The 25,906-nt window shown below is 43.6% G+C and overlaps 1 protein-coding gene across 1 annotated transcript in view; it reads right to left on the minus strand.

Moving 5' to 3' along the window:
- Positions 1 to 25,906, minus strand: part of setd1a (SET domain containing 1A, histone lysine methyltransferase) — a 53,647-nt gene that overhangs the window by 18,141 nt on the left and 9,600 nt on the right. The window contains exons 8-15 of the mRNA XM_056287731.1: positions 24,230 to 25,219; positions 7,619 to 7,786; positions 7,427 to 7,514; positions 7,199 to 7,341; positions 6,667 to 6,700; positions 6,371 to 6,557; positions 6,151 to 6,191; positions 4,348 to 5,672 (exon numbers count right to left, since the gene is read on the minus strand). Coding sequence (XP_056143706.1) covers positions 4,348 to 5,672; positions 6,151 to 6,191; positions 6,371 to 6,557; positions 6,667 to 6,700; positions 7,199 to 7,341; positions 7,427 to 7,514; positions 7,619 to 7,786; positions 24,230 to 25,219 — 2,976 coding nt within the window. The remainder of the gene's footprint in view (positions 1 to 4,347; positions 5,673 to 6,150; positions 6,192 to 6,370; positions 6,558 to 6,666; positions 6,701 to 7,198; positions 7,342 to 7,426; positions 7,515 to 7,618; positions 7,787 to 24,229; positions 25,220 to 25,906) is intronic.

Genomic DNA, 25,906 nt, shown 5'->3' on the forward strand with positions numbered 1-25,906 from the left:
AAGAACCAGATCATTTTTGAGGAAGAAACCAAAACATTTCAAAAGCAAAAACTATTTTCTCAATATAGTCTTTGAGATTTACAATGTTAAAGCAATACTGACATCAAAATCTGAAAATTCCTATTGATAGGCTATGTTCTGAGTTGGAACGTGACCACGGAGAAATTTGGTGGCCAAAACAGTGCGTCTGCAGCCACTCGAGAGAGATCTGTGATATAGTGTAGATGGTGTCCAATGAAAAATTGTGCCAGTGGATGCGTAGACACCAGTCAGTTTGCATGTAGGGTGTGTCCGTAGCGAGATGCTATAAAACCACGGAGAAGCCGTTCTTTCACACCTCCTGCTCGCTACTTGGCTCGAGTTTGTGCTATTTTGCTGAGACTTTATTATCGATCTTGCCACGACGTATTGCTATCTATCTGTCTATCTATCTATTTATTTAGCTAAATATCTATCATCTATCTAACAGTAATTTGTATCATCGAACATATTATTCGCCAAGTTGTATTGTACTGCCGTGCCGTAGGCCTACCACCATGCCGTGGTTGAGCGGTACCGAGCCCCACCCACGCAAACACCCAGGAAGACAGTAGCCAATAGCTTTGAATTCATAAAACCACACCTATTTTTGGTTATGATTCAAACTCCCAATGTTAAAAAATGTGCTCAGAAAGGGCATGTCAGTCTCTCTTTAAGTCATCTATGCAATATTACACTAAAATTACTTCACTTGAATGCTATCGTTCAATCATAAACATTACCAACTACATATACAGACATTTTTAATAAATACCAACAGGAAATAAAAGAAAGAACTTTTAAATAGTAGGATGTCAATCATGTGTTTTGGCTATCTAAAAAAAGGAGAGTCAAAAACTTTGAGGGAATGTAATCCCTTCAAGACAAATCTTGTCACTACTTGGTGACAGTCATTCTCTCTCTATGCTCATCTGTCCCCTGATGGAAATTGGGTTTTCCTTACCCTAATTTTATCTAAGAATAATAAAGAATATAAAGGTCATTCGCGAACTTGTCATACAAAGATAGATTTCTTTATTTTTTTTTGGATCCCCCCCCCCCCTTTTCTCCCCAGTTGTACTTGGCCAATTACCCTACTCTTCCGAGCCGTCCCAGTCACTGATCCACCCCCTCTGCCAATCCGGGGAGGGCTGCAGACTACCACCTCTCCTCCGATACATGTGTAGTCTCCAGCCGCTTCTTTTCACCTGACAGTGAGGAGTTTTGTCAAGGGGACGTAGCACGTGGTAGGATCATGCTATCCTCCCCAGTTCCCCCTACCCCCCGAACAGGCGCCCTAACTGACCAGAGATGCTAGTGCAGCGATCAGAACACATACCCACATCCAGCTTCCCACCCGCAGACACGGCCAATTGTGTCTGTAGAGACGCCCAATCAACCAAGCTGGAGGTAACACGGGGAGTCAAACCAGCGATCCCCGTGTTGGTAGGCAACAGAATAGACTGTTACGCTATTCGGGTGCCCCACAAAGAGATTTCTGCAATAAGTGTATTGTTGTACCTGAGTGCGAGATGCTATCGGTACTAGCACTAGCTGAATCTGAGGGCATTATGATGATGGAGACTGGGAGAGACACTGAAAAAGGTTCATTCTATCAGGTTTAAACCATGCTGCAAAAAATGCTTCACAGTACCAGGGGTGCTTCCTGCCTTACAAGAAATTATCATACAACAATGACGGCAGTTTGCTGTATCAGTTTTCTTTAGCAAAGCCTTGGCACACCTTTAAGCATTTGCTCCTTTCAACCATGTAGTTAACAGTCTACAGGCTGTATTAACACACAAGGTAAACGGTGAAGAAGACATGTGAGCTGGTTCTGGTAATTAACTTCAGCGTTTCATGACTTTTTTTATGCTAAATGCATTTAACTAGTTTTACAAACAAGACTGAAATTGTACTGTCAGCATTTGCTAAGTGGCTTTTGAAATCATGGTTTTTAACAAATACCTTATTCTTGGAATTTGGAAACAGACCAAGTCATAATCAGCTCGATACCCAAACCTAGCTTGAAAGTTATAGTAGTCTTAAAGGGAAACAATCACAATTTTCAAAGTTTTCTCTGTATAAATGCTATAGAAATTAAACACTATTAGCAGCCATAATACTGAGCTGTCTGCCAAAATATCTGTGAATCATCATTTTTCATTACTGTTTGCATTTTCTTTTACAATGTGGCCTAAGGGTTGCCACCCTTGTAATGATACATTTCAAGGACTTTAAACGAAAAATTATTTCAAAATGAAGGACCAATAATTCACATAGATGTCCCAGTCTAACCCTGCCTTGCCTGATCCTGGCAGTTTGCGCCGCTGACAGCCGCCATGTGGACACAACACGACTAGTGGAGCTCATGGCTACTCTTGAAAAGCCTCCCCCCGGAGTTTCTGTGAACATCGAACAACTTTATCTACAGTTCAGCATTACTCTTGGTCCAAACGCCTAACCATAATCAAAGAAGGTTGAATCAGTTCATCTGGATATAATGTTTACTGACAGATACGTTTCATCACTCATCTAAGTGACCTCTTCAGTCTTTTTAGACTGAAGATGTCACTTATTTGATGTCAATAAATGTTTTATCCAGATGAACTGATTCAACCTCCTTTGAATTTCTTACTTGGATTATTGAGCATGCATAAAGATGGCTAACTGTAATATTGTAATATATTACTGTAATGTGTTACAAATGAACTATTAATTACCCTCAACACTGAAAATAAGATAGTTAGCAGCTACATTAGCACAGTTCAATTTGGTGGATATAGTTAGCCAACATTAATTATGGTCACAGTATCCAACAGAATGCTAAACACTGCACACATAACAAATCCTTAACATTGATTTAGACTAAGAAAAACTTAAAATTGAATAGGTTAGCTACATATAAAAACATTGCACAGCTTACCATTTGAAAGTCCCCTCTCGCATGCTTGTGTTTCTCTCCTTTTGCATGGCTTTTGAGAGTATTCGCCCATGGTCTCAATTTTAATGTCTTTTTAGCAGAAATTACATTTTGCCAAGTATATATTATTTGGGACTTTTAGTAGCAATTTGTAATTTGGGTTGAGCAACCATAGATCATTGAACCGGTGTTCGCCAGACATGCTGAAGTGCTTTAAGTTAGGGAGGAAAAGCGCTCCTGTTAACATTTGACAGGGGGTTTGCACACGCTTTGGGCCGAACTTCAGCGCAGAGAGACACAAATACACTAAATACAATACACAATGTTGAATTTCTTTTTGAGTCAAACAATCAACAGAACCCAGCACAATTCGCTATAAACCATCAAGAAATGTACGTTGTAGTCCCTTCATGCTATACATACATAAACATATATACAAATAATTAAATTTAGTATCTGAACACATTCCATAATTAATTACTTAGTGAGCACACAAATTCATTAATTATTTTCTCCCGATAGCTGGTTGTGGTTGGCATAGATAGCTTGCGCCGTGGGCTGTGTCACCCATCCTGAATGGGGGGGGGGTCAAAACGACAAAACCGAGGGTTTTTACACAGCCTTTTCAAGGTGGGGTTGTTGCGCCATTAAGCCTACCAGAGGTAGCAGCACACCAGGAAGCATGGGTTGTAATTTTCACATTGACAGATTGTCTGCCAGACACTTTCCCACACAATTTTGGCAGCGCTTCAGACACATAGGACTGCTCAGTATTACGCCTGCTATAACATAAACTTAGCACAAAAAGTAACAAAATTTGTGTTTGGTAGATTATTTCTTTGTTTTAACAATGCTTCTTGGCAACAAATCTTATATCAGGCACCTGACTGTCAGCACCTGGGGTACCAGAAGCTCAAAACAAGAGTCAATAGCAACAGCGAAAATAAGCTGTTTGGCATTGGCAGAGAAGATTTGGCAAATTTTTCATGGGCACAACCCACATACTCAGCTCTGCTGCTCATCCCACAAATACATGTTCCTTGCAAATGTGGCACCATTTAAAAGGGAAATAAACAGGCTTTCCAACGGTATAAGATTTATTGCCAAGAAGCATTGTTACAACAAAGAAATAATCTACCAAACACAAATTTCCTTACTTTTTGTGCCAAGTGTATATAAAGAGATAATATTGAAAATCATCATTTCCCTTCAACAATCTTAAATTTAAAACTAGAAATAAAATGCCCTCAGTATAAGAAACATCTACCCTTCCATTACCTCACTGAGCCAACAAAATTGCACACAAACACGTCATAGGGCAGTTTCCTCTGCCCTATGACGCACACACCTATGATGAAGACATTTGCAGACACGAACAAGAACAAACCCCACCACTTCCCACGCACCTCTGGTTTCTTCCTCTGTTTCTTGCCTGGTCTATACTTCTCATTTTTTGTGAGCTCAGCCTCCAGGTTTTCCTTATCTTTCCTTTTCCTTTTCTTGCTCTTGTCTTTTTCGAGGTCAACACTTCGGTCAGCTGCACCTTTCCTCTTTGAGGAGGGGGGCAGAACTGTAGCCTTAGCTACATTGCCAGCCTCACATAGCACATCCACTCCAGGCAAGTAGTCCCCAGGTTCTCCTCTGGAGGGCAGCAACTCCCCGATGACCTCCTCAGGTGCCTCAAGCACCCCAGAGATGGTGTTGAGGTCTGCTGGGAGCAGGACAGAAGAATCCTGTCTGGAGGTAGTCCTCTTTGGGGCAGGGGCTAGAAGAACAGGGGGTCGGGAGTAGTTGTGCTCCATGAGGACAGTTATGCCCTCTGGGTTCATGACAAGGGCCAGTGGCTCTGGAGAAAGGAAAAGATCCTCATCCATTTTATGTTCCTCCGCCTCGTCTGACGTCTCTGTCTCCTCGGAGTCTGCAGCATCAGGGTCCATTTTTAGAGCCACATCAGCCAGCACAGAGAGATCTGTGGTGGGCGGAGAAGCCAGCTGTAGGAGGGTGGATGCCCCCAGCTGCTCCCTGAGTCTCAGCCTCTGGTCTATCTCCTCCTCATCTTCCTCTTCCTCTCTGAGGGAGTGATAAAAGGGGGACTGGGAGGAAGTGGACAGGCTGGTTGTCCGAGGCCTTCCTCTGGACCGTCTGGTGGCAGGAGGTGGGGGAGGAGGGGGCGCCTCCTCAAAGGCCATCCTGCACAAGGAAGCATGGTCCAAGGGAAGGTTCTGAACTGTGCGACACACCATTACCGGAGGGGCAGGGAATTTGGAGGAGTCCTTACCAGCACCTCGTTTGAAAGGAGATTTGGCAGGAGTGGTCTGCTGAGACACAGGAGGACCAAGACTCTTTTTGGAATCGTTGAGGCAGAGGGGACGTCTGGACGGGGGCACGATGAGGGCATTCCCTTCGCCTGGTTTGGAAGCAAAAGGGAGCAGCTGAATGCCCTGAGTGGGCTGAACTGAGGGGGTTTGGCCAGGAGTGAGTGGGGAATCGGGGGGCATGCTGGGGGAGAGGAAGGGAAATTCGGCTGCCATTTGTGAGGAAGAGGGAGACAGTGGAGCACGGGGCAACTGCATTTTGATGTCACTATCCTCTGTGGAGAAAGAGACAGTCTTCCTGCGTTTCTTGAGAGGTGGCACGAGAACTATGGGGGAGGACGGGCGCTGGTATGGGGGTGAAGGAGGTTGCCTAGTGGGTTCTGACGCTGGATCCACCTTGTTTTCCCTGGTTCCCCCTGAAGGAAAAAGAGTTTAGGGTGAATAAGGGAAAATTAACTTTCATATTCATATCTAATGCTACTACTATGGCCTATTTAAAAGGGCTAGGCACATTATTAATTTGGTATTCATAATGCATAATATGAGTAGTAAACATTAGTAAGGGTTAATAAGTATTAGGAATTGAAACAAGGTTAATGACTTATGGCTCCCCACTCCCCAGATTTTTGCATTCATAAACAAAGGAACAGTGTTGCCTGTATGTAAGCAGCCCAAAAAGACTTGACCCACACTCTGTCCTCTGCAAACTACGCAGCTATCGCAACAATCTGATATCTACTGAAGCCAACTGAAAGACATTCACATTTTTTGTCTATATTGACATATATTTTATATTTGCTATTCACATCACTGAGAAACAGAGGTCAGCCGTCAGGCAGAAATTACATGCTGACCCTTTAATCAACTACCTAATTCTAGCGACTTCTCACTAACCTGTTTTGTTCTCCTTTGAAAGAGCAGCTGTAGCAGTCCCCCTGAAGAAAACAGAGCTGTCAATCATATTGCAAGACTGATTTTCAATCGAACAGCAAAAGATTTGACAAGGAAATGTCTGACAGATCAGCAAAAACATTGTCTAATTGGGCATTGTGGGGTCAGCACAGTGCCAACACAGCTTTCTTTTTTTGTCTTCACAAAAACAGTGGTGCAACACCTGTCATCCTCTTTCTCCATGTCAATAGCTGTGCTGTCCATGGTTGACTCGTCCATGGTGTCTGGCTCCTCACTGTCAGCCCTCTCCCCATCCTCATCCTCAGAGGAAGATGAAGATGTAGAGGAAGAAGAGCCCTCAGAGGATGAGGAGAGACTCTCGTCATCACTGTCAGCACTAAGAGCATCATCTGAAACGTAAGCAAGTTATATTACAATATCATGTTTGGTAGCTTCTACTCTATACTACAAAAAAAAAAAACAGAGAAAAAGAAATTGGTGACATTTCAATATATTTACCATCAGACTCTTTTTCACTTTCTTCATCTCCCTCCTACACATAAAAAAAAATACGACAGGGTTATGACAGTATGCTGGATTTAGACTGGGGTTGCCAACCACGTGCCACGAAGGTCCATAAACATGAAGCTGTTTCATTCACATCAAAAATCACACCACCCAATTTCACAAATCAACTGCCTCCAGGATGGTTAAAAGTGTACTTATCAGTGAAGTCAGCTGGAGTAGCGTTGGTTAGGAATGAGAACCATACTTTTGGGTGTTGATGGTACATGATTAGAAGTCACTTAACTTCAGTCAGAAGTCAGAAGTTAACTTAAACGGAAGCTTAATAGAAGACAGACAAGTCAAATGCTGCCATCTAGCAGTCATTTGTAAAAACACTAGTGCATAATTAATTGTACCATTTAAAAACCTTTAACAGTGTAAATTAAACTGCACTAGCTTTAAAACATTCATATTAGTGTATTAAAAATCACCACCTAAGCCCATACCTGGGGCAGGAAAAAACAACACATGCTCTCACACGTACCTTTTCAGAAGAAGAACCATCTGAGGTTTCCTCTCCTTCGCTGTCCAACTCCCAAGGTTTACGATTCCTTGGCTTCTTTTTCCTCCTCTTGGTTTCCCTCTCTGCACCATGTCTCACTCCATCTGGTCTTCCACTATCTGCACCTGGAGATGAGACAAAGGATTTTTATGACACACATGGACCATGTGTACCAATACTTCCAATAGTTTAAACATCATCACTGTAGACCTTCATCATCCTCGTCTGGTGGAGTCGAGGGCCGTGGCATTTTCATCATGTCTTCTTCTTCAAACTCCTGAGGTTCTTTCCTCTTGACCTGCACCATTGCGACAAAGCATTATTTTCTCACACTTCAGTGACTGGCTGGTGAGTCAAATCACAGCACAGTAAGTCATGGGGACACATCACACTTATTTTTACCTTGAAAGAAGGTAGCCGCAGTGCTCCTCGCAGAGAGAAGCCCTCCATGCCCCCGCTCTTAGCCCAGTCTACCAGAGACATGAGAGGCTCCCGGGGGCGGCTGGCTTTTTCCTCCTTCTTCTCCTCATCCCGCAAGGCAGACACACTCCTTACCATTGTCTGGAAAGGCTGGGGAGTTAAAAAAAAAAAGAAAAAAGGTAGAATCATCTGTCAAAAATCCCCCAGAATTTTTAACAACTAAAGGTTTGCCCTCATCATGAAGGTTTTTTTTTTTAATTGTATGTATCCCATCTAAACACATCAGAACTTCGGCAGCATTTGCCATGCCTCCTTTTTAGGCAAGAATAGCAAGTCTTCTCTGTGACAGTTAAAGTCAATGTAGTGCAGATGAGGAATGAAATCCTAATGTTTAAAGGTCTGGTATTATGCCGCCAGGTGCACAGGCAATGAGACAACCAAGCCATTTCAAAATCTAGCCAGTTGTGACATCACATTCAGAAAGAAGTAATTGATCAAATCCAGTCAATCGGTTTTGTGTTGTATGTGCTCTGCCCTCTCACGGACTTTACTATTGGTTTACCCCTTTGAGGCTCTGCCTCGGCACCCAAGACAGATCCTTTCCCTCACCACCCAATCAGGTGGTAGAAGCCACAAAGCGCCCGTCCACCTATAAAACCCGTGTCTTCGCAGCTTGTCTCCCTTTTTCGTTCAGCCACACGAGTACGGATCTGCAATTTTTTTTTGTCACCCTCCGCTGCCGCAGTCATGTCTTCGCCAACCAAGACCTGCTCCTCCTACTCCACTGAGATGTTTTCACTGAATAGCCACCAGACCTGTTTCTTTTGCCTTGGTTGACGTCACCGGGAGGAAGCTGAGACCTGCCCTGCCTGACTTGCTCTCCCCAGGTGGAGCGCGAGAATAGGCAGAAGTATGCTGACTCCCTTTGCTTCTCCTGCGCCAGCCAGGTGCCGGTGAGCAAGAGAGCGGTAGCTCGTTCTAAATCCTGGGCTGACTATGACGAAGAAGACGACCGCCGAGTCTTCAAGGAGGAGGACTCAACTCTCTCTTCCTCAACTTGGAGCTGCTGGCGGTTCACTGGTACCCTCTCAACGAACTGCCCAGCCCATTTTCTTTGGCTGCCGAGAGGATGACTATCCCTCTTCCTTCATCTCCTCCCTCTGCTGCTTCCCAGGACGACTTCATGGTTGGTCTTTGTGCCCAGCCACGCGGTAGACCTTGCCTTCATGTGCTATGTCCTAAGATGGCACCCATCTTCCACTACACGTAGCGCGAGTGGGCCTCCCTGTTCAGAGCAAAGACTTCGGTTGTATTTAATGGTCCCTACTGCTCCATGAAGGGCACTCCCTTGTCCCACGGAGTGGCTCTTGTCGAGGATTCAGTCGGGGTCTGCCTCCCGCCTTCATCATCCTGCTAGCCAGGAGGTCAGTCGTCACTGCCTAACAAAAGTGGGACTGGTTGACGGCCACCTTTCTTGACCACAGCTATGCAGGTGCCTCCCAGGTGGTGAAACTGGTTAGCAACTTAGTTTTTCTAAACCGGGTCATTTGACAAACTAACCAGAGCAGTACGATCTTTCTGCTATGGAGATCATTGAGGTCCAGACGAATGCTGCCACCATTCTCCGGATGTCCCAGGCCTTCGCCATCAACAGTGGCCGTGTCATGTGAGGTACAGACATCACTGGCTGGGCCTATCATTTCTGAATGAGTGCGAGCAGCGCATACTTCTCAAGGTGCCCTTCTCTCATGACTCCCTTTTTTGGTCCAGACATCCAGGCCTTCATCAAGAGGTTGGAGGCGGCTCGCAAGGCGTTGGAGCAGCTGGGCTCCTATTTTCATTCTATCTTTCGTCTTGCTGCTGTTGAACTGGAGGAAGTTGTTATATATCCAGGAGTGGATGTCCTCCAGGCAGGTGATGAGGACAGAGATTGTGCTAGTGGGATGAGTTTGAACCACTTCAAGGCTGTGTCAGTCAGTGACCATGGTGTAGGTCTCGCAGCGGTGGAGGAGGATGTTGTGGCCACGGTGTTGAATTCACATCTTGTAGGACCAGGATGTTGGGTGACCCAGAGTCTGCTGCTATCAACAGGTTGTTGATTACCTTTATCAGGGCCATTTTCATGCTGTGAACAGGCTGGAAAGCAGATTGGAGGGCTTCATAAAGTTGATTTTCTGAAAGATGTAATGAGCTGTGAGGCCATGGCTTTCTCTAGAAATTTGGCAAGGAAAGGGAGGTTGGAGAGTTGGACAGGAGTTCTTGGTCCAGATTTGTTTTTTTTTTTAAGAGTGGGGTAACAGCTGCTGTCTTAAAATGGATGGGCACCTTTCCACTCTGAAGTGATATGTTGATGAGTGTAGAGCAGGCTTTCAACAGGGGAGTGGGTATGGTGTCAAGGGAACAGCTAGTGGGCTTGGATTTGGTTATGATGGCCAAACGTGTAGATGTTGTAACCTTTTGATGCTGCACTGAGTCTTCAGACTCTACCTCCTCCACTGAGGACATGTTAAGTCGGGTTCAGGAGCTTCAGGAGCTTAAACATTAAATTCCTTTTTTCCCCATCAATCTACACACAATACCCCATAATAATAAAGTGAAAAAGGTTTTGTAGAATTTTTTGCAAATTTATTAAAAATAAAAAACTGAAATATTGCATGTACATAAGTATTCACACCCTTTGCTATGACACTCAAAATTGAGCTCAGGTTCATCCTGTTTCCACTGATCATCCTTGAGATGTTTCTACATCTTGATTGGAGTCGACCTGTAGTAAATTCAATTGATTGGACATGATTTGGAAAGGCACACACCTGTCTATATAAGGTCCCACTGTTGACAGTGCATGTCAGAGCAGAAACCAAGCCATGAAGTCAGAGGAATTGTCTGTGGACCTCCGAGACAGGATTGTATCGAGGCACAGATCTGGGTAAGGGTACAAAAACATTTCTACAGCTTTGAAGGTCCCGAAGAGCACAGTGGTCTCCATCATTCGTAAATGGAAGAAGTTTGGATCCACCAGGACTCTTCCTAGAGCTGGCTGCCCAGCCAAACTGAGCAATCGGGGGAGAAGGGCCTTGGTCAGGGAAGTGACCAAGAACCCGATGGTCACTCTGACAAAGCTCCACCGTTCCTCTATGGAGATGGGATAACCTTCCAGAAGGACAACCATCTCTGCAGCACTCCACCAATCAGGCCTTTATGGTAGAGTGGCCAGACGGAAGCCTCTGCTCAGTAAAAGGCACATGACGGCCTGCTTGGAGTTTGCCAGAAAGCACCTAAAGGACTCTGAGACCATGAGAAACAAGATTCTCTGGTCTGATGAAACCAAGATTGAACTCTTTGGCCTGAATGCCAAATGTCACGTCTGGAGGAAACCAGGCACCTCTCATCACCTTGCTAATACCATCCCTACAGTGAAGCATGGTCATGGCAGCATCATGCTGTGGGGATGTTTTTCAGCGGCAGGAACTGGGAGACTAGTCAGGATCGAGGGAAAGATGAATGGCGCAAAGTACAGAGAGATCCTTGATGTAAACCTGCTCCAGAGCGCTCAGGACCTCAGACTGGGGCGAAGGGTTACCTTTCAACACGACAACGACCCTAAGCACACAGCCAAGACAACGAAGGAGTGGCTTCGGGACAAGTCTGTGAATGTCCTTGAGTGGCCCAGCCAGAGCGCAGACTTGAACCCCATTGAACATCTCTGGAAAGACCTGAAAATAGCTGTGCAGCGACGCTCCCCATCTAACCTTACTGAGCTCGAGAGGATCTGCAGAGAAGAATAGGAGAAATACCCCAAATATAGGTGTGCCAAGCTTGTAGCTTCGTACCCAAGAAGACTTGAGGCAGTAATCGCTGCTAAGGGTGCCTCAACCAAGTACTGAGTAAAGGGTGTGAATACTTATGTACATGCAATATTTCAGTTTTTTATTTTTAATAAATTTGCAAAAATTTCTACAAAACCTTTTTCACTTTGTCATTATGGGGTATTGTATGTAGATTGATGAGAAAAAAAGGAATTTAATCCATTTTGGAATAAGGCTGTAACATAAAAAAATGTGGGGAAAGTGAAGGGGTGTGAATACTTTCCGGATGCACTGTATACTGGATGTGACAGCTCAGTGAAGCTATCTCATGGAACTTCTCAAAGATTTAACATCAGTCGAGGTATTAGACCAGGATACCTGATCTCACCTTTTTTTATTTTTGTTAGTACCACAAGTAATGGCAATGCACATTAAGATGAATAAATTTTTGGGCATTTCAGTGTTCGGAAAAGAATTACAGTTAAGTCAACTCGCTGATGACACTACATTATTCTTAAAAGATAAAAATTAGATCAAAAAAGCAGTGGCATGTATTGAAGAATTTAGTGTGGCGTCGGGTTTAAAATTGAATATTAGTAAATCTGTCTTATTTTCACTTAAAGGATGTGATATGACAAATATACATGGAATTCCAATCGAAGTTATGGTAACATACCTAGGAGTAATAATATGCAAAGATAAACAACAAAGGAGTAATTTGAATTTTTACCAAATGTCTAAAAAATTGAGAAGAAATTTAATCACTGGTTAGTGAGAGACTTATCTTTATATGGTTGGGTACTATTATCCAAAGCAGGAGGACTATCCAGATCTGTATATATTGCTTTGTCAGTTGATGTTCCACAGAATGGTATTAAGGACTTAAACAAGGTGCTTTACAATTTCATTTGGAGGAATGTTAGTAAGTCTCATTATTTAAAAAAAGAAGTGCTTTGTAACACCAAAGACTGTGGAGGTCCAGAAGTTCTAGATTTTAGCCTTCTTAATAATTCATTTAAAATTAAGTGGACTATTGAATACTTAAAAACAAGGATAGTATTTGGAATATTTTCCCCAATTACCTGTTTGATCCAATTGGTGGTATCAAATTCCTACTAAAATGTTACTTTTCTGTTGATAAAATCCCTATTAAGCTGGCAAAATTTCATCGGCAAGCACTGACTGCTTGGTTATTAGCTTACAAACATAACTAGGTACTTCATAACTAGGTATGTTTCATTTTTTTTATTTTTTTATTTCTGATTTTCCCTTTTTTCTCCCAATTTAGTGGCCAATTGATCCCTATTTTAATTCAAACACCCACCCTCGTATTGCATGCGTTCGCCAACTGCATCTCTCCGGCCGGCAGTCTCGAAGGAAAGCGCCTCCCCACTTTCGTGACAAGGCGAATCCAGGCCGAACCACTGTTTTTCCGACACACACAGAGATGCATTCACATGACAAACACAAGCCGACTCCGCCCCCCTCCCGAAGACAGCGTTGCCAATGATTGCTGCTTCATCGAGTCCGGCCATAGTCGGGTCTGACGAGACCGGGGCGCGAACCCCAGTCCCCAGTGGGCAACTGCATCGACACCAAGCCGATGCTTAGACCGCTACGCCACCGCGGACCAACATGTTTCATATTTTGAACTGCGATACCAATAAATTGTTTTCTGTGTTCAGCTTTTCTGGTCCTGTTAAAAACAAACAGAAGTGCAGTTTAATTTCAATTAATGTTCTAAACAATTTAGCAAACTCACTGTGTTTGACCATAATTTATAATGTCTTCAGTACATTCTGTATTTGTTCAGTTCAGGATGTTGTGTTGCTGTAAAGCCCACAGAGGCAAATTTGTAATTTGTGATATTGGGCTATACAAATAAAATTGACTTGACTTGACAATATGTGGTAAGATAGGTAGCTTTCTGCTATTATTTTCTTGTTGTGTTACTGTAAATATTAAAACATATTTTTTGTTTTCTTCCTTTAGCTCTTACAGTGTGTTTGTGAAGACTATATATGAATAAAGTGAATCTTTATAAACCATCAGTTTAAGACTATGACCATCAATCAGCTGGGGATGCTACAGTAAGAGCTTTTCAAGTTCATCGGTCCCGCTATTCTTCTGATTGAAGTCCATGACTGTTATGCAAGGATTTGATGTGACGGTCCAAAGTTGTGGTACTCCTGCATGAAAAAATGGAAGCATCAGCAAACTTACCTCTCAATTGTAGAGAACCAGACCAGCAGGTGGAAGCCCCATCCCTCATAATGGAACAGAAAGGGAGGAGCTTCGCTGCTCTGGTCACCAACAGAATCCCACGGAGAAAATGCTTGCATTTCAGAAGGAGGAGGCCCATAAAAGGGAGAAAATTTTTACCTACATGTATGAACAATGGAAAGCGCAGGCCCGCATGGCAAGAGACAGCTTAAGTTGGACATTCCTGAGCGTCAACTAATATCACTTACTGATGCTCTGGAGAAAGGAAAGGATAATGTTATGAGCATTTACATTGACATTCGAGATCACATCACTCCATCATTGGATGGAGTGATGTGATCATCCAAGATGCCGGATTGACGCTTGTGAGGCAGTAACAAAGGACACTGTCAAAATCACTTATGAAAGGATATCAGGCATTGATGGAGATTTCAGTGGTGAAAGGGTAAAACAGCGTCTCTGTGAGCTGCTTGATAGAGACTATGCCCTCTCTATCGATGGCTCCACAGCCTCACATTTAAGCTATAAGTCTAGCATACCCAGGAGTCAGTTCTCTATGAGCTCCATTATAACAGCCAAACGGGCGGATGCAGCAGCTGAGTTAGCAGCGAAGGAGGTAGAGTATGAAATTATACTGGAGGAAAAGAGACAAATAGAAAAGATTCAACTCCTTGAGGAAAAGCAGAGGCGAGAACTTGAAGCTCAGAAACGTGAGCTGGAAAGACTCAAGGCAGAAAAGGATGTAAAAGCAGCACGAGCCAGACTGGTAACGTATGAACAGGAAGTTAGGCGGGATAATAGTGTCTGTTCTTCTGATCTCATCGCTGGAACACTGCAGCATGTAGCTCCACAGCAACCTACAGTTAGGTCCATAAGTATTTGGACAATTACACAATATTTGTAATTTTGCCCCTGTACACCACCACAGTGGATTTGACATGACGTATTTGAGATGTGATTGAAGAGTAGACTTTCAGCTGTAATTTAAAGGGTTGGATAAAAATATGGCATTAACTGTTCAGGAATTACAGCCATGGATATACAGGGTCACCCCATTTTCAGAGGCTCAAAAGTAATTGGACAAACAAACACAACTACAATTATAACAATTATATTTAAGGCTTGGAGGAAAATCCTTTGCAGTCAATGACTGTCTGAAGTCTGGAACCCATCGAGATCGTGAAATTCTGAGTTTCCTCCTTTGAAATGCTCTGCCAGTTGCTGGTTGCTTGTGGGTCTTTTGGCCATTAGTTTGATCTTCAGCAAGTGAAAAGCATGCTCAATTGGGTTGAGGTCAGGTGACTGACTTGGTCACTGATGAATATTCCACTTTTCGGCCTCGAGAGACTCTTGGGTTGCTTTCTCAGCTTGTTTTGTGTCATTATCCATCTGCAGTGTGAAGAGCTGTCCTCTCAGTTTTGTGACATTTGGCTAAATCTGAGCAAATGGTATATCCTTATAAATATCACAATCCATCCTGCTACTTCTGTCAGTAGTCACATCATCAATAAACACCAATGACCAAGTTCCACTGGCAACCATACATGCCCATTTCATAACACTACCTCCACCATGTTTGATAGATGATATGGTATGCTGAGAATCATGAGCTGTTCCTTTTGTTCACCACACTTTTCCTCTTCCCATCCTTCTGGTACAAGTTAATCATTGCTTCGTCTTTCCAAAGAACCTTGTTCCAAAACTCGGTAGGTTTTTAGATTTTTTTAAACAGTCTAATCTGGCCTTCCAGTGGTTTTCACCTTGTCGTAAACCCTCTCTATTTATTTTCATCTAGACGTCTCCTGATTGTGGACTTGGACAATGATACCCCTACCTCTCAAGAGTGTTTTTGACTTCACTAGATGTTGTGAATGTGTTTGTCTTCACCAGGGAAAGAATTCTGCGATCATCCACTGTAGATGTGTTCTGTGGTCTTCCAAGCCTTTTGGTGTTGCTGAGCTTGCCAGTGCATTCTTTCTTTTTAACAATGTACAAAATTGTTGATTTGGCCACTCCTAAAGTGTTTACTATGCATCCGATAGATTTACTTTGCTTTTTCAGCCTAATGGCATCCATCACTTGTATTGACACCTCTACGGACTTCATTTTGAGACTTCCGATGAACAGCTACCAAATGCAAATGTAAATACTTGGAATGAACTCCAGACCTTTTATCTGCTTAATTTGTCATGGAATAATGATGGAAAAGGTCTTACTTGCCCATGAAACCACTTGTTAGTCAAGTGTCCAATTACTTTTGATCCTCTGAAAATGAGGTGACCATATATAAAACTGGTTGTAATTCCTGAACAGTTAATACAATATTTTTGTCCAGCCCCTTGAATTAAAGCGGAATGTCCATACTTCAATCACATATTGGTTACTTCATTTCAAATCCACTGTGGTGGTGTACAGGGGCAAAATTACAAATATTGTGTCACTGTCCAAATACTTATGGACCTAACTGTATGTCTTCAGCTTCCATTCAACCATCCACTAATGTCACAGTGGCTACAGTATCTCCCATCACCTCCACAGGCAAATGTGCTTTACCTTGCACAAGCAGTTCAAGATGGCATAGCCCTCAACAGGCTCCTCATGCCTGAGCCAGCTATGTTCAATGGTGATCCAATTCAGTTCATTGAGTGGAAGGCCTTATTTCTGTCACTCACTGATAAAAAGAGCATCTCTTCAGCAGACAAGCTGTATTATTTAAAGAAGTATGTGGGTGGCCCTGCTCGAAAAACCCTTGATGGCATCTTCTACAGAAATGACGATCAAGCCTACAAGGATGCATGGAACAAACTGAACGACCGTTATTGCCAGCCATTAGTTATACCGAGAGCATTTAGAGAAAGGCTCACGAACTGGACAAAGATCCAATCAAAGGATGCTGAAGGATTCAGGAGCTTCTCCGATTTCCTGAATGCATGTCAAGAAGCCATACCACATGTTAAAGGACTTGACACACTAAATGACTGTGAGGAGAACCAGAAGCTTGTTCAGAAATTTCCTGATTGGGCAGCAGCTCGATGGAACCATCAAGTCACGCAGGCCTTAATTGAGACTAACCTGTTTCCAAGTTTTCAGGACTTTGCAGCCTTCATGTCAATGGAAGCTGAGATTGCCTGCAATCCAATGACCTCCCTCTATGCTCTTTGTGCTTCAGAGCCCACCACAGAGGAATGCAATTCCAGAGACAACAGGAAGGGTAATGCCAGTGTCCTCCACACTCAAACAGTTACAGAGAACGAGGCTCAACGATCCACAAAGGGAAATGCTAAGACATGCATATTCTGTCGAGACAGTAAACATCAGACTCAAAACTGTCCTGAATTTGTGACAAAGTCTTTAGAGAGGCAACGACAGTATGTGAAAGAAAATAAACTTTACTATGTTTGCATGAAGCCAGCCCACAGCGCAAAAGACTGCCGTTACAGACACTCCTGTGAAATCTGTAAAGGAAAGCATCCTATGTGTCTGCATGATGACAATTACACAAAGAAAGATAAAACTGCACCAGTCTCAAACCAGAGTAGCACACACAAAACCGCTACTACAATGTCTCTCAATGTGGATACTAATGGACCATCTGTTGACACCTCAATGATTTTGCCAGTGTGGGTATCCTCTCGGAGTAATCCAGGTTCTGAAAAAATCATCTATGCCTTACTTGACACCCAAAGCAGCACAGTCTTTATTGAACAGGAAGTATGCAATGAACTACAAGCTGACTCATGTCCAGTCAGACTTAAGTCAACCACTCTGGCTGGAAAGGACTCTATCATGCAGAGTGAAAGGGTTTCAAGTCTCACAGTAAGAGGTTTACAGGTCCACCATTGTCACTGAACTTCCCCTAGCCTACACTAAAGACTGCATACCAGTGAACCGCACCCACATTCCCACCTGTGAAACAGCCAGGCAATGGGATCATCTTACTACAATAGCAGACGAAATTCCACCACTGCAGGAAGGGTAATGGATGGATGGATGATAGAGCAGTCTTAGAGAGTGTACCACTTCCTGAGTGTGCCACTGATACAGTGGCACACTCAGGCACTTGATCTAGCCTTTGATGATCTGCCTTTGGCGAGAGCCTTAGGGATCCATTGGCACACTGAATCTGACAGTTTCAGATTTTGTGTCAACCTTAAGAACCAGCAGCAACTTGCTGGGGCGTACTATCTATGGTTGCCTCCCTGTATGACCCATTGGGGTTCATTGCTCCATTCCTGCTCAATGGGAAAGGAGTGCTGCAGGCAATGTGCAGGCATGGCATGGGTTGGGATGACCCCCTCCCTGACATGTTGCAGCCAAGGTGGGAGCATTGGAGGGGCGATCTTATCAACCTGGAGAAGATCAACATACCCCATTGCTATGTGCCTGATGACTTTGGAAGAGTCATGAGAAGAGTACTCCATCATTTCTCTGATGCCAGCACCTGTGGATATGGCCAGTGTTCCTACTTGAGACTCGTGAATGAAGAAGGGGACGTTCATTGCGCCCTGATCATGGGAAAATCCAGAGTTGCCCCGATTAAAGTCACAAGTAATCTCAGGCTTGAATTGAGAGCTGCGGTTGTCTCAATTGCAGCAAGCAATGTGCTCAAAGAGGAAATGGAATGTACAGATGTTGCAGAATACGTCTGGACTGACTCCCAAGTAGTCTTAGGGTACATCAATAACGAAGCACTCCTTTTACATCTCAGCTCAAGTCCTCAGCAATGAATATATACACTCACCGGCCACTTTATTAGGCACACCTGTCCAACTGCTCGTTAATGCAAATTTCTAATCAGCCAATCACATGGCAGCAACTCAATGCATTTAGGCATGTAGACATGGTCAAGACGATCTGCTGCAGTTCAAACTGAGCATCAGAATGGGGAAGAAAGGTGATTTAAGTGACTTTGAACGTGGCATGGTTGTTGGTGCCAGACGGGCTGGTCTGAGTATTTCAGAAACTGCTGATCTACTGGGATTTTCACGCACAACCATCTCTAGGGTTTACAGAGAATGGTCCGAAAAAGAGAAAATATCCAGTGAGCGGCAGTTCTGTGGGCGAAAATGCCTTGTTGATGCCAGAGGTCAGAGGAGAATGGCCAGACTGGTTCGAGCTGATAGAAAGGCAACAGTAACTCAAATAACCACTCATTACAACCGAGGTATGCAGAAGAGCATCTCTGAACGCACAACACGTCGAACCTTGAGGCAGATGGGCTACAGCAGCAGAAGACCACACCGGGTGCCACTCCTGTCAGCTAAGAACAGGAAACTGAGGCTTCGCACAGGCTCACCAAAATTGGACAATAGAAGATTGGAAAAACGTTGCCTGGTCTGAGGAGTCTCGATTTCTGCTACGACATTCGGATGTTAGGGTCAGAATTTGGCGTCAACAACATGAAAGCATGGATCCATCCTGCCTTGTATCAACGGTTCAGGCTGGTGACGGTGGTGTAATGGTGTGGGGGATATTTTCTTGGCACACTTTGGGCCCCTTAGTACCAATTGAGCATCGTGTCAACGCCACAGCCTACCTGAGTATTGTTGCTGACCATGTCCATCCCTTTATGACCACAGTGTTCCCATCTTCTGATGGCTACTTCCAGCAGGATAACGCGCCATGTCATAAAGCTCGAATCATCTCACACTGGTTTCTTGAACATGACAATGAGTTCACTGTACTCAAATGGCCTCCACAGTCACCAGATCTCAATCCAATAGAGCACCTTTGGGATGTGGTGGACCGGGAGATTCGCATCATGGATGTGCAGCCGACAAATCTGCAGCAACTGCGTGATGCTATCATGTCAATATGGACCAAACTCTCTGAGGAATGTTTCCAGTACCTTGTTGAATCTATGCCACGAAGGATTAAGGCCGTTCTGAAGGCAAAAGGGGGTCCAACCCGGTACTAGCAAGGTGTACCTAATAAAGTGGCCAGTGAGTGTATCTCCACTGAATAAAACCCTGTGGACCATGCTTCGAGAGGCTTAAGTGCTGAAGGGCTTCTCACATCCAATTGGTTTACAGGGCCAACGATTCTATGGGAGAAGAATATACCTCCTGTTGCAGATGTTATTAAAGAATTAACAATAGGAGACACTGAAGTGAAAAGAGCTCAGACACTGAGTACACAAACAGCAGAGCGAGTCAGTCTTTCAGATAATCTGTCAAAGTTGTCTTGGTGGTCTAAAGCTATTCAAGCAGTAGCATGTCTTTACTGTTGGACCAAGAAGGACAAGTCAAACATTCTCAGCACAGTAGTGGAACGTGAGACTGCTGAATGCATCATCATTAAGGATTTACAGAGACAAGTGTATCCTGAAGAAATAGAGTCACTGAGCAAAGGAATATGACTTTCACCTCGCAGTAAGCTGCATCACTTTGACCCCTTCCTGGATCAAGATAAACTGCTCAAGGTGGGAGGATGACTTTGCACTGCATCGCTCCCTTACTCAGTCAAACACCGTGTGATTATCCCCAAAGATCACCAAATCACCAAACTGATAATTGCTCATTATCATGAGAAGGTCAGGCACCAAGGCAAAGGCCTCACCATTAACGAGATCAGGTCAAATGGCTACTTGATTCCAGGAGTCAACAGAGCTGTGGCATCCTATGTGTGACATGTCGGAAGCTCAGGAGACCCACAGAAGAACAGCGAATGGCTGATCTTCCGTCAGAATGTGTAGATACATTACCACCATTCACATACCATGGAATGGCTTGTTTTGGCCCGTTTCTCACCAAACAAGGGCATAAGGTACACAAAAGATACGGTCTCCTGTTCACATGTTTTTGCCCCGCAGCCATTCCCATTGAGATGCTGGATGACATATCTACAGATTCCTTCATCATCGGCTTGCGCTGCTTCATTGCCATATGGGGATCAGTATGTCAGATTAGATGGGACCAAGGCAGTAACTTTGTAGGAGCCAAGAATGAATTCACAGAAGCCCTCAAAGAGATGGACACTGATCAGCTGACAGCATTTTTAGCCAATAAGCAGTGTGACTTCAACTTGAACGTACCTCATTCAAGTCATGTGGGCGGTGTCTGGGAAAGACAAATCAGAACTGTGAGAAGTGTCCTTCGTTCCACTCTATTACTCTCCTCTGGTAGGTTGGACGGTGCCTCACTTTGCCTCACTTTTCTTCTATGAAGCTATGGATATTGTAAACATTCGACAACTCACTGTGGACAACCTGAATGATCCTAACAGCCTTGAACCCCTCACCCCGATCACCATGAAATTTGTCACAGCCTTACCACCACCGGCTAAATTCATCAGGGAAAACATGTATGCACGAAAGAGGTAGCAACATGTTCAATATCTAGCAGAACAGTTTTGGAGTCGATGGAGAAAGAATATCTGTCCAACATGGCTACCAAACAGCACGGGCATGCTGCAAGGAGAAATCTTCAAACAGGTGACATAGTCATTGAAAAAGCTGATGATCTGCCCAGGAATGAATGGCGATTGGCCAGAGTTGTAGAGACTACCACTGACAAAGATGGACTTGTGAGAAGAGTCAAGATACGTCTTGGAGAGCAGAAACTGGGAAGAGAAGGACAGTGTCTCAGCAAGCTATCCATTATGGAGCGCCTGGTTCAGAAACTGATTGTGTTGCTAGAGGCTGTGTAACTGCCTTCAGTGTTCTCCACAATTATATCCTTTGGCATACAGAATTTGACACATTGCCATTATGCTTAGACTATTACATAGACATATAGACCTTAAGTAATTATTGGATTAAAGGTAATTTGAGTTTATAAATCATTCATGTTTACATTCTGCAAACTATTCATGATTGGTGGAAGTGTAAATAACCTTCAAGTGAGTTATATTATTATTTTGGATAAGTGCTCCTTTTTTTGCACTCATGCATATTTGTTTATGATAGCGTCTCATTTCTTAAAATGCGTTTTTATTTTGAAGTTCAATTATAGTGCCTGATGCTCATGCGCAGTTGTTGTATGAAGACAGAACGAGGAGAATCAAAGCAAACAGGAAGTGGATAAACACGGTAAAGGGTTTGCCAATGCCGGCAGATGAAAATAATCCCTGTCAAAGTGTTGGGAGGTCTCACAAAATACTGTATTTAATATTGTTTAGCACCTGGTTGATAGGGGCACAAGGTTAGTGGATTTGCGTTTGATTTTGGCTGTTTTGAGTGAAGTATACGTTTCATATTTTGAACTACGATACCGATAAATTGTTTTCTGTGTTCAGCTTTTTCGGTCCCGTTAAAAACAAACAGCAGTGTAGTTTAATTTGAATTACTGTTCTAAACAATTTAGCGAACTCATTGTGTTTGACCATCATTTATAATAATGTCTTTAGTACATTCTTTATTTGTACAATAATATGTAGTAAGATAGGTAGCTTTCTGCGATATTTTCTTGTTGTGTTATTGTAAATGTTAAAACGTATTTTGTTTTCTTCCTTTAGCTCTTACGGTGTGTTTGTGAATATATATGAATAAAGCAAATCTTTATAAACCATCTGTTTAAGACTACGACCATCAATCAGGTGGGGATGCTACACTGCAAGCAAACAAATTCTGTGGGTTACATACTGGCACGTCAATTGCCAAAACAGTTGAAGGGATGCTGGTAAAATGGAACATCCCCAAGTCGAATGTTCATGCTGTTTTGCACAACAATGCAAGCAACATGAAGGATGGAGATGGACGTCTCAAGTTTGGGATGCTTCACCCACTCGATCCTGCTGGTGGTGCACGAAGGGCTATCACAGCGAAGGGTGAGCGATGCACTCGCAAATGCTAGAAAGATAATTGGGCACTTTAAACACTCGCCGCTGACTACTACCCACCTGGAGAATATCCAGAAAGATTTCCAAATGCCCAGCAAATGTCTGCACCATGACGTGGTGATGAGATGGAACAGCACAGTTTATATGGTCGAGAGTCTACTGGAGCAGAAGCGATTGATTTCATCATACGGAGCTGACCACGACCTGCCAGTGACTCTGACAGCCAACCAGTGGGCTTTGCTGGAGAAAACCATCGCTGTTCTGGCACCATTTGAAGACCTGACCAGACAGATTAGCTCCTCCACCTCCTCTACAGCTGAAGTTATCCCCTCGGTCACAGTGCTAAAACGGCTGCTTGCTCAGGAGAACCAGGAGGACACGGGCATAAAAAGGATGAAAACTCCCCTTCTAGAGGCGGTCAAGAAAAGATTCAGAACCATCAAGGATGAGCCATTGTATGCAGTTGCCACTCTCTTGGACCCCTCTTTCAAAGACAGGTATGTCTTGTTTTTATTTTACTAAATTGTGGCTGCACTTTAAGAGTTTTTTTTAAATTATTAATTCCTAGATTTATTTATTTGTACTCTTTTTCAGTTATGATGGTCAAACTAGATAATAAAAGAAAGTTCTATGACATTCATTCTCTGTATGTAGGTATTTGTTCATGTTTTACAAAGGGTTTAACCTGAGCCAGGCCATACAACAATCATCACATTCATACAGGACTAGTAGTATGCAGCTGTTGAAAATTTTATATATATATATATATATATATATATATATATATATATATATATATATATATATTCACTCGTCTCAGATTGGTACTCAGATAAGCAAGTTCAGGTATTGGAATCGGTATCAGGACGGGAAAAAAATGGTATCAGAACATCTCTAGCAGGGATGCTGGAGGCTATCCCAGCAGTCATTGGGCGGCAGGTGGGGAGACACCCTGGACAGGCTGCCAGTTCATCACAGGGTAAAAATATCAAACATATTTTATAATTGAGGCACCCCTGACTGGCTTTCGAGTAGATCAGGAGGCTAAAGACAGGCTCATATGGGAAGATAATCAGTTCCAAGCAGCTTCAAATCTGAACCACCTCCTCATTTCTGAAGAGGGGCAAATCAGGATGATTATCCTCTAGTGTGTCTAGTCTTAAGAGTGCAAGATTAGTTGTGTGACCTGTATATTTCACTCTTTTTCAGCAGGTTTTACATATCGCCACACTTTTATCAAGTTTCTTATGAAACTTTTTCTTCTAGAGCAGCCCTCTTACCAGAGAAGACTGGATTTGTGTGCACAAACCAAACACACTACCCTAGTACCTAGCTTAAGTTAGGTAGTGTAGCTATGTGATTGTGTGTAGCTATTGTGATTGTGTGATTTTAATGATTGTGATCATTAAATAACATGCTGCTAAAATTGAGGGACTCTGCTTGAGCCATTTTCGAAGACATTGATGGTCTATTGGTCTATTTATTTTAAAATGGAGGAATATTTACTCAAGATAATAATGTAATTTAATTGCTCAGCATGAAGTTGTAACTCAGTATTTTTTGTTCACAATGAAAACTACCGCAGCTAGTTTTTCAAGCAAATGCTCCACAACCCTCATTTCATTATTTTACTTATTTGGGTTAAACAAGTTTTGCAGACTTTGGACCAGTGGCTTGCTAGCTCTTTTGCCACAATTAAGTTTTAACTTGTTCCTAACAGATGATGGTATTAGCCACTGAAAAGCACAGCTTTACAGTAACTGCTAGTGATGACTTTCTCCCTTACCTTGGCCTTGGTCTCTTTCCTCTCCCACCACTCATCAAAGGTAGCAAAGGCAATGTTCTCCACCATCTTGCGATTCAGGTCCCTTTGCATGATGTTCTTCATCTCTTGGATCAGCGTGGACAGGACCATCTGCACTGTAGCTTCGTGGGGGTTCTCTGCCAGGAGAGGCATTTCTTCACCCAGAGCCCTGTACTCATCTCCTTCTCCAGGCGGCATGGTGCTGTAGCCAGGTGGGGGCATGTAGGAAGGGTAGTGCGGAGGCAAGATATGTGGAGGCCAACCAGTGTGGGACGGCGGGAGGCCATGGTGTGGCAGGGGTGGGATCTGGGAACTGTGGGGGTCAGGGTAAGCATAGGGCATGTGGGGCGGTATGTAGCGGTGATCCTGGTCATAGTGACCACCACCTCCATTCCCTTCCTGGTCCATGTAGGGGTGGTGCGTGTGGGGAGGCATTGAGTGGAGGTGGTAGGATGAAGGGTAGTCTGCTGGAAGGACTTCACCAGGGGCAGCAGAGCCGTTGGATGACGACATACGCAGTTGGTGCAGACGACTGAGCATCTGAGTCTGCATCTGGAAGGACATCGGGGCCCCACCACTGTATTGGTTCATCAGCTCCATGGAGCTGGCATAGTCATACATGTGGTGAGGCATGGGTGGGGGATACTCAGGGTGCAGCTCCATGTGGGGTAGGGGAGGGATGCCTGGTGGCGGTGGAGGTTGGAGGGAGTAGCCTGGAGGAGGCGGTGGAGGCAGGTGAGGGGGATAGGAGGGCATGGGAGGGTGCATGGAAGGGCCAAAGTGCTGCGTAGAATCAGAGATGGGTTGGGGCGAAGAGGAGGGGTCTGCCGTTTGCAAAGGCAGTGTAACCTGGGATGAGGAAGGGGAGGAGGCCGAAGAAGTAGGGGGCTGATGGGTAGTCACTGTTGTAATGCTGTTCTCCTCCTCTTCATCTGAGATCTCCATGTCTTCACCTGAGGAATGGGGCGATGACTGCAAGGAAACAACACAGAATTCGAGTGAACTTCGAGAGATTAAATAATGGTGACAAAAGATGATGATTTTTTTTGAAGAACTGGGGTGCATTCACATCATTTCAAATTTGTAAAAAAAAAAAAATCCTTCCTCTACATTTCATGCTAATAACAAGATAAAACGAGTCTCCCGAAAGAGACTTTGTTTCAATAGCAACTAGATAGTAAACGCCAATATCAGTGAATAATACTGTAGCACAACTCTCAGTTAAAACTAAATCATGATACCCCGGTGGCCAAAGGGTTACGGTACAAGCCACAGAACCACAACGTCCCTGGTTTGATTCCAGCCAGGGACCTTTGTTGCATGTCATACCCATCTCTCTCTCTCCGCTTGTTTCTTGTCCTCCACTTCACTGTCCGCTATCCAATAAAGGCAGAAAATGCCAAAAAAAAAAAAAAAAAAAAAACCAGAAACCATATACAGACTATTCATGTACGGAGTTTCTACAATTTAGGTAAAAAGTTTTCTGCTGGCACTCATTCTTAAATTGCTTTGAACTCTGGGGCTGCCTAGTTATCATGAGACACATTGTGACAGGTTAACTCAGACAATAAGCGGTTAACATAGTGATCTCCTTAGAAATTTTAACTAACTTTAGAGAAGATGTAAAATACAAGTCAGGCATCAGTCCTTTTTCTGATG

The sequence above is a fragment of the Lampris incognitus genome, chromosome 10, assembly GCF_029633865.1.
Source record: "Lampris incognitus isolate fLamInc1 chromosome 10, fLamInc1.hap2, whole genome shotgun sequence".
NCBI classification, from domain to species: Eukaryota; Metazoa; Chordata; class Actinopteri; order Lampriformes; family Lampridae; genus Lampris; species Lampris incognitus.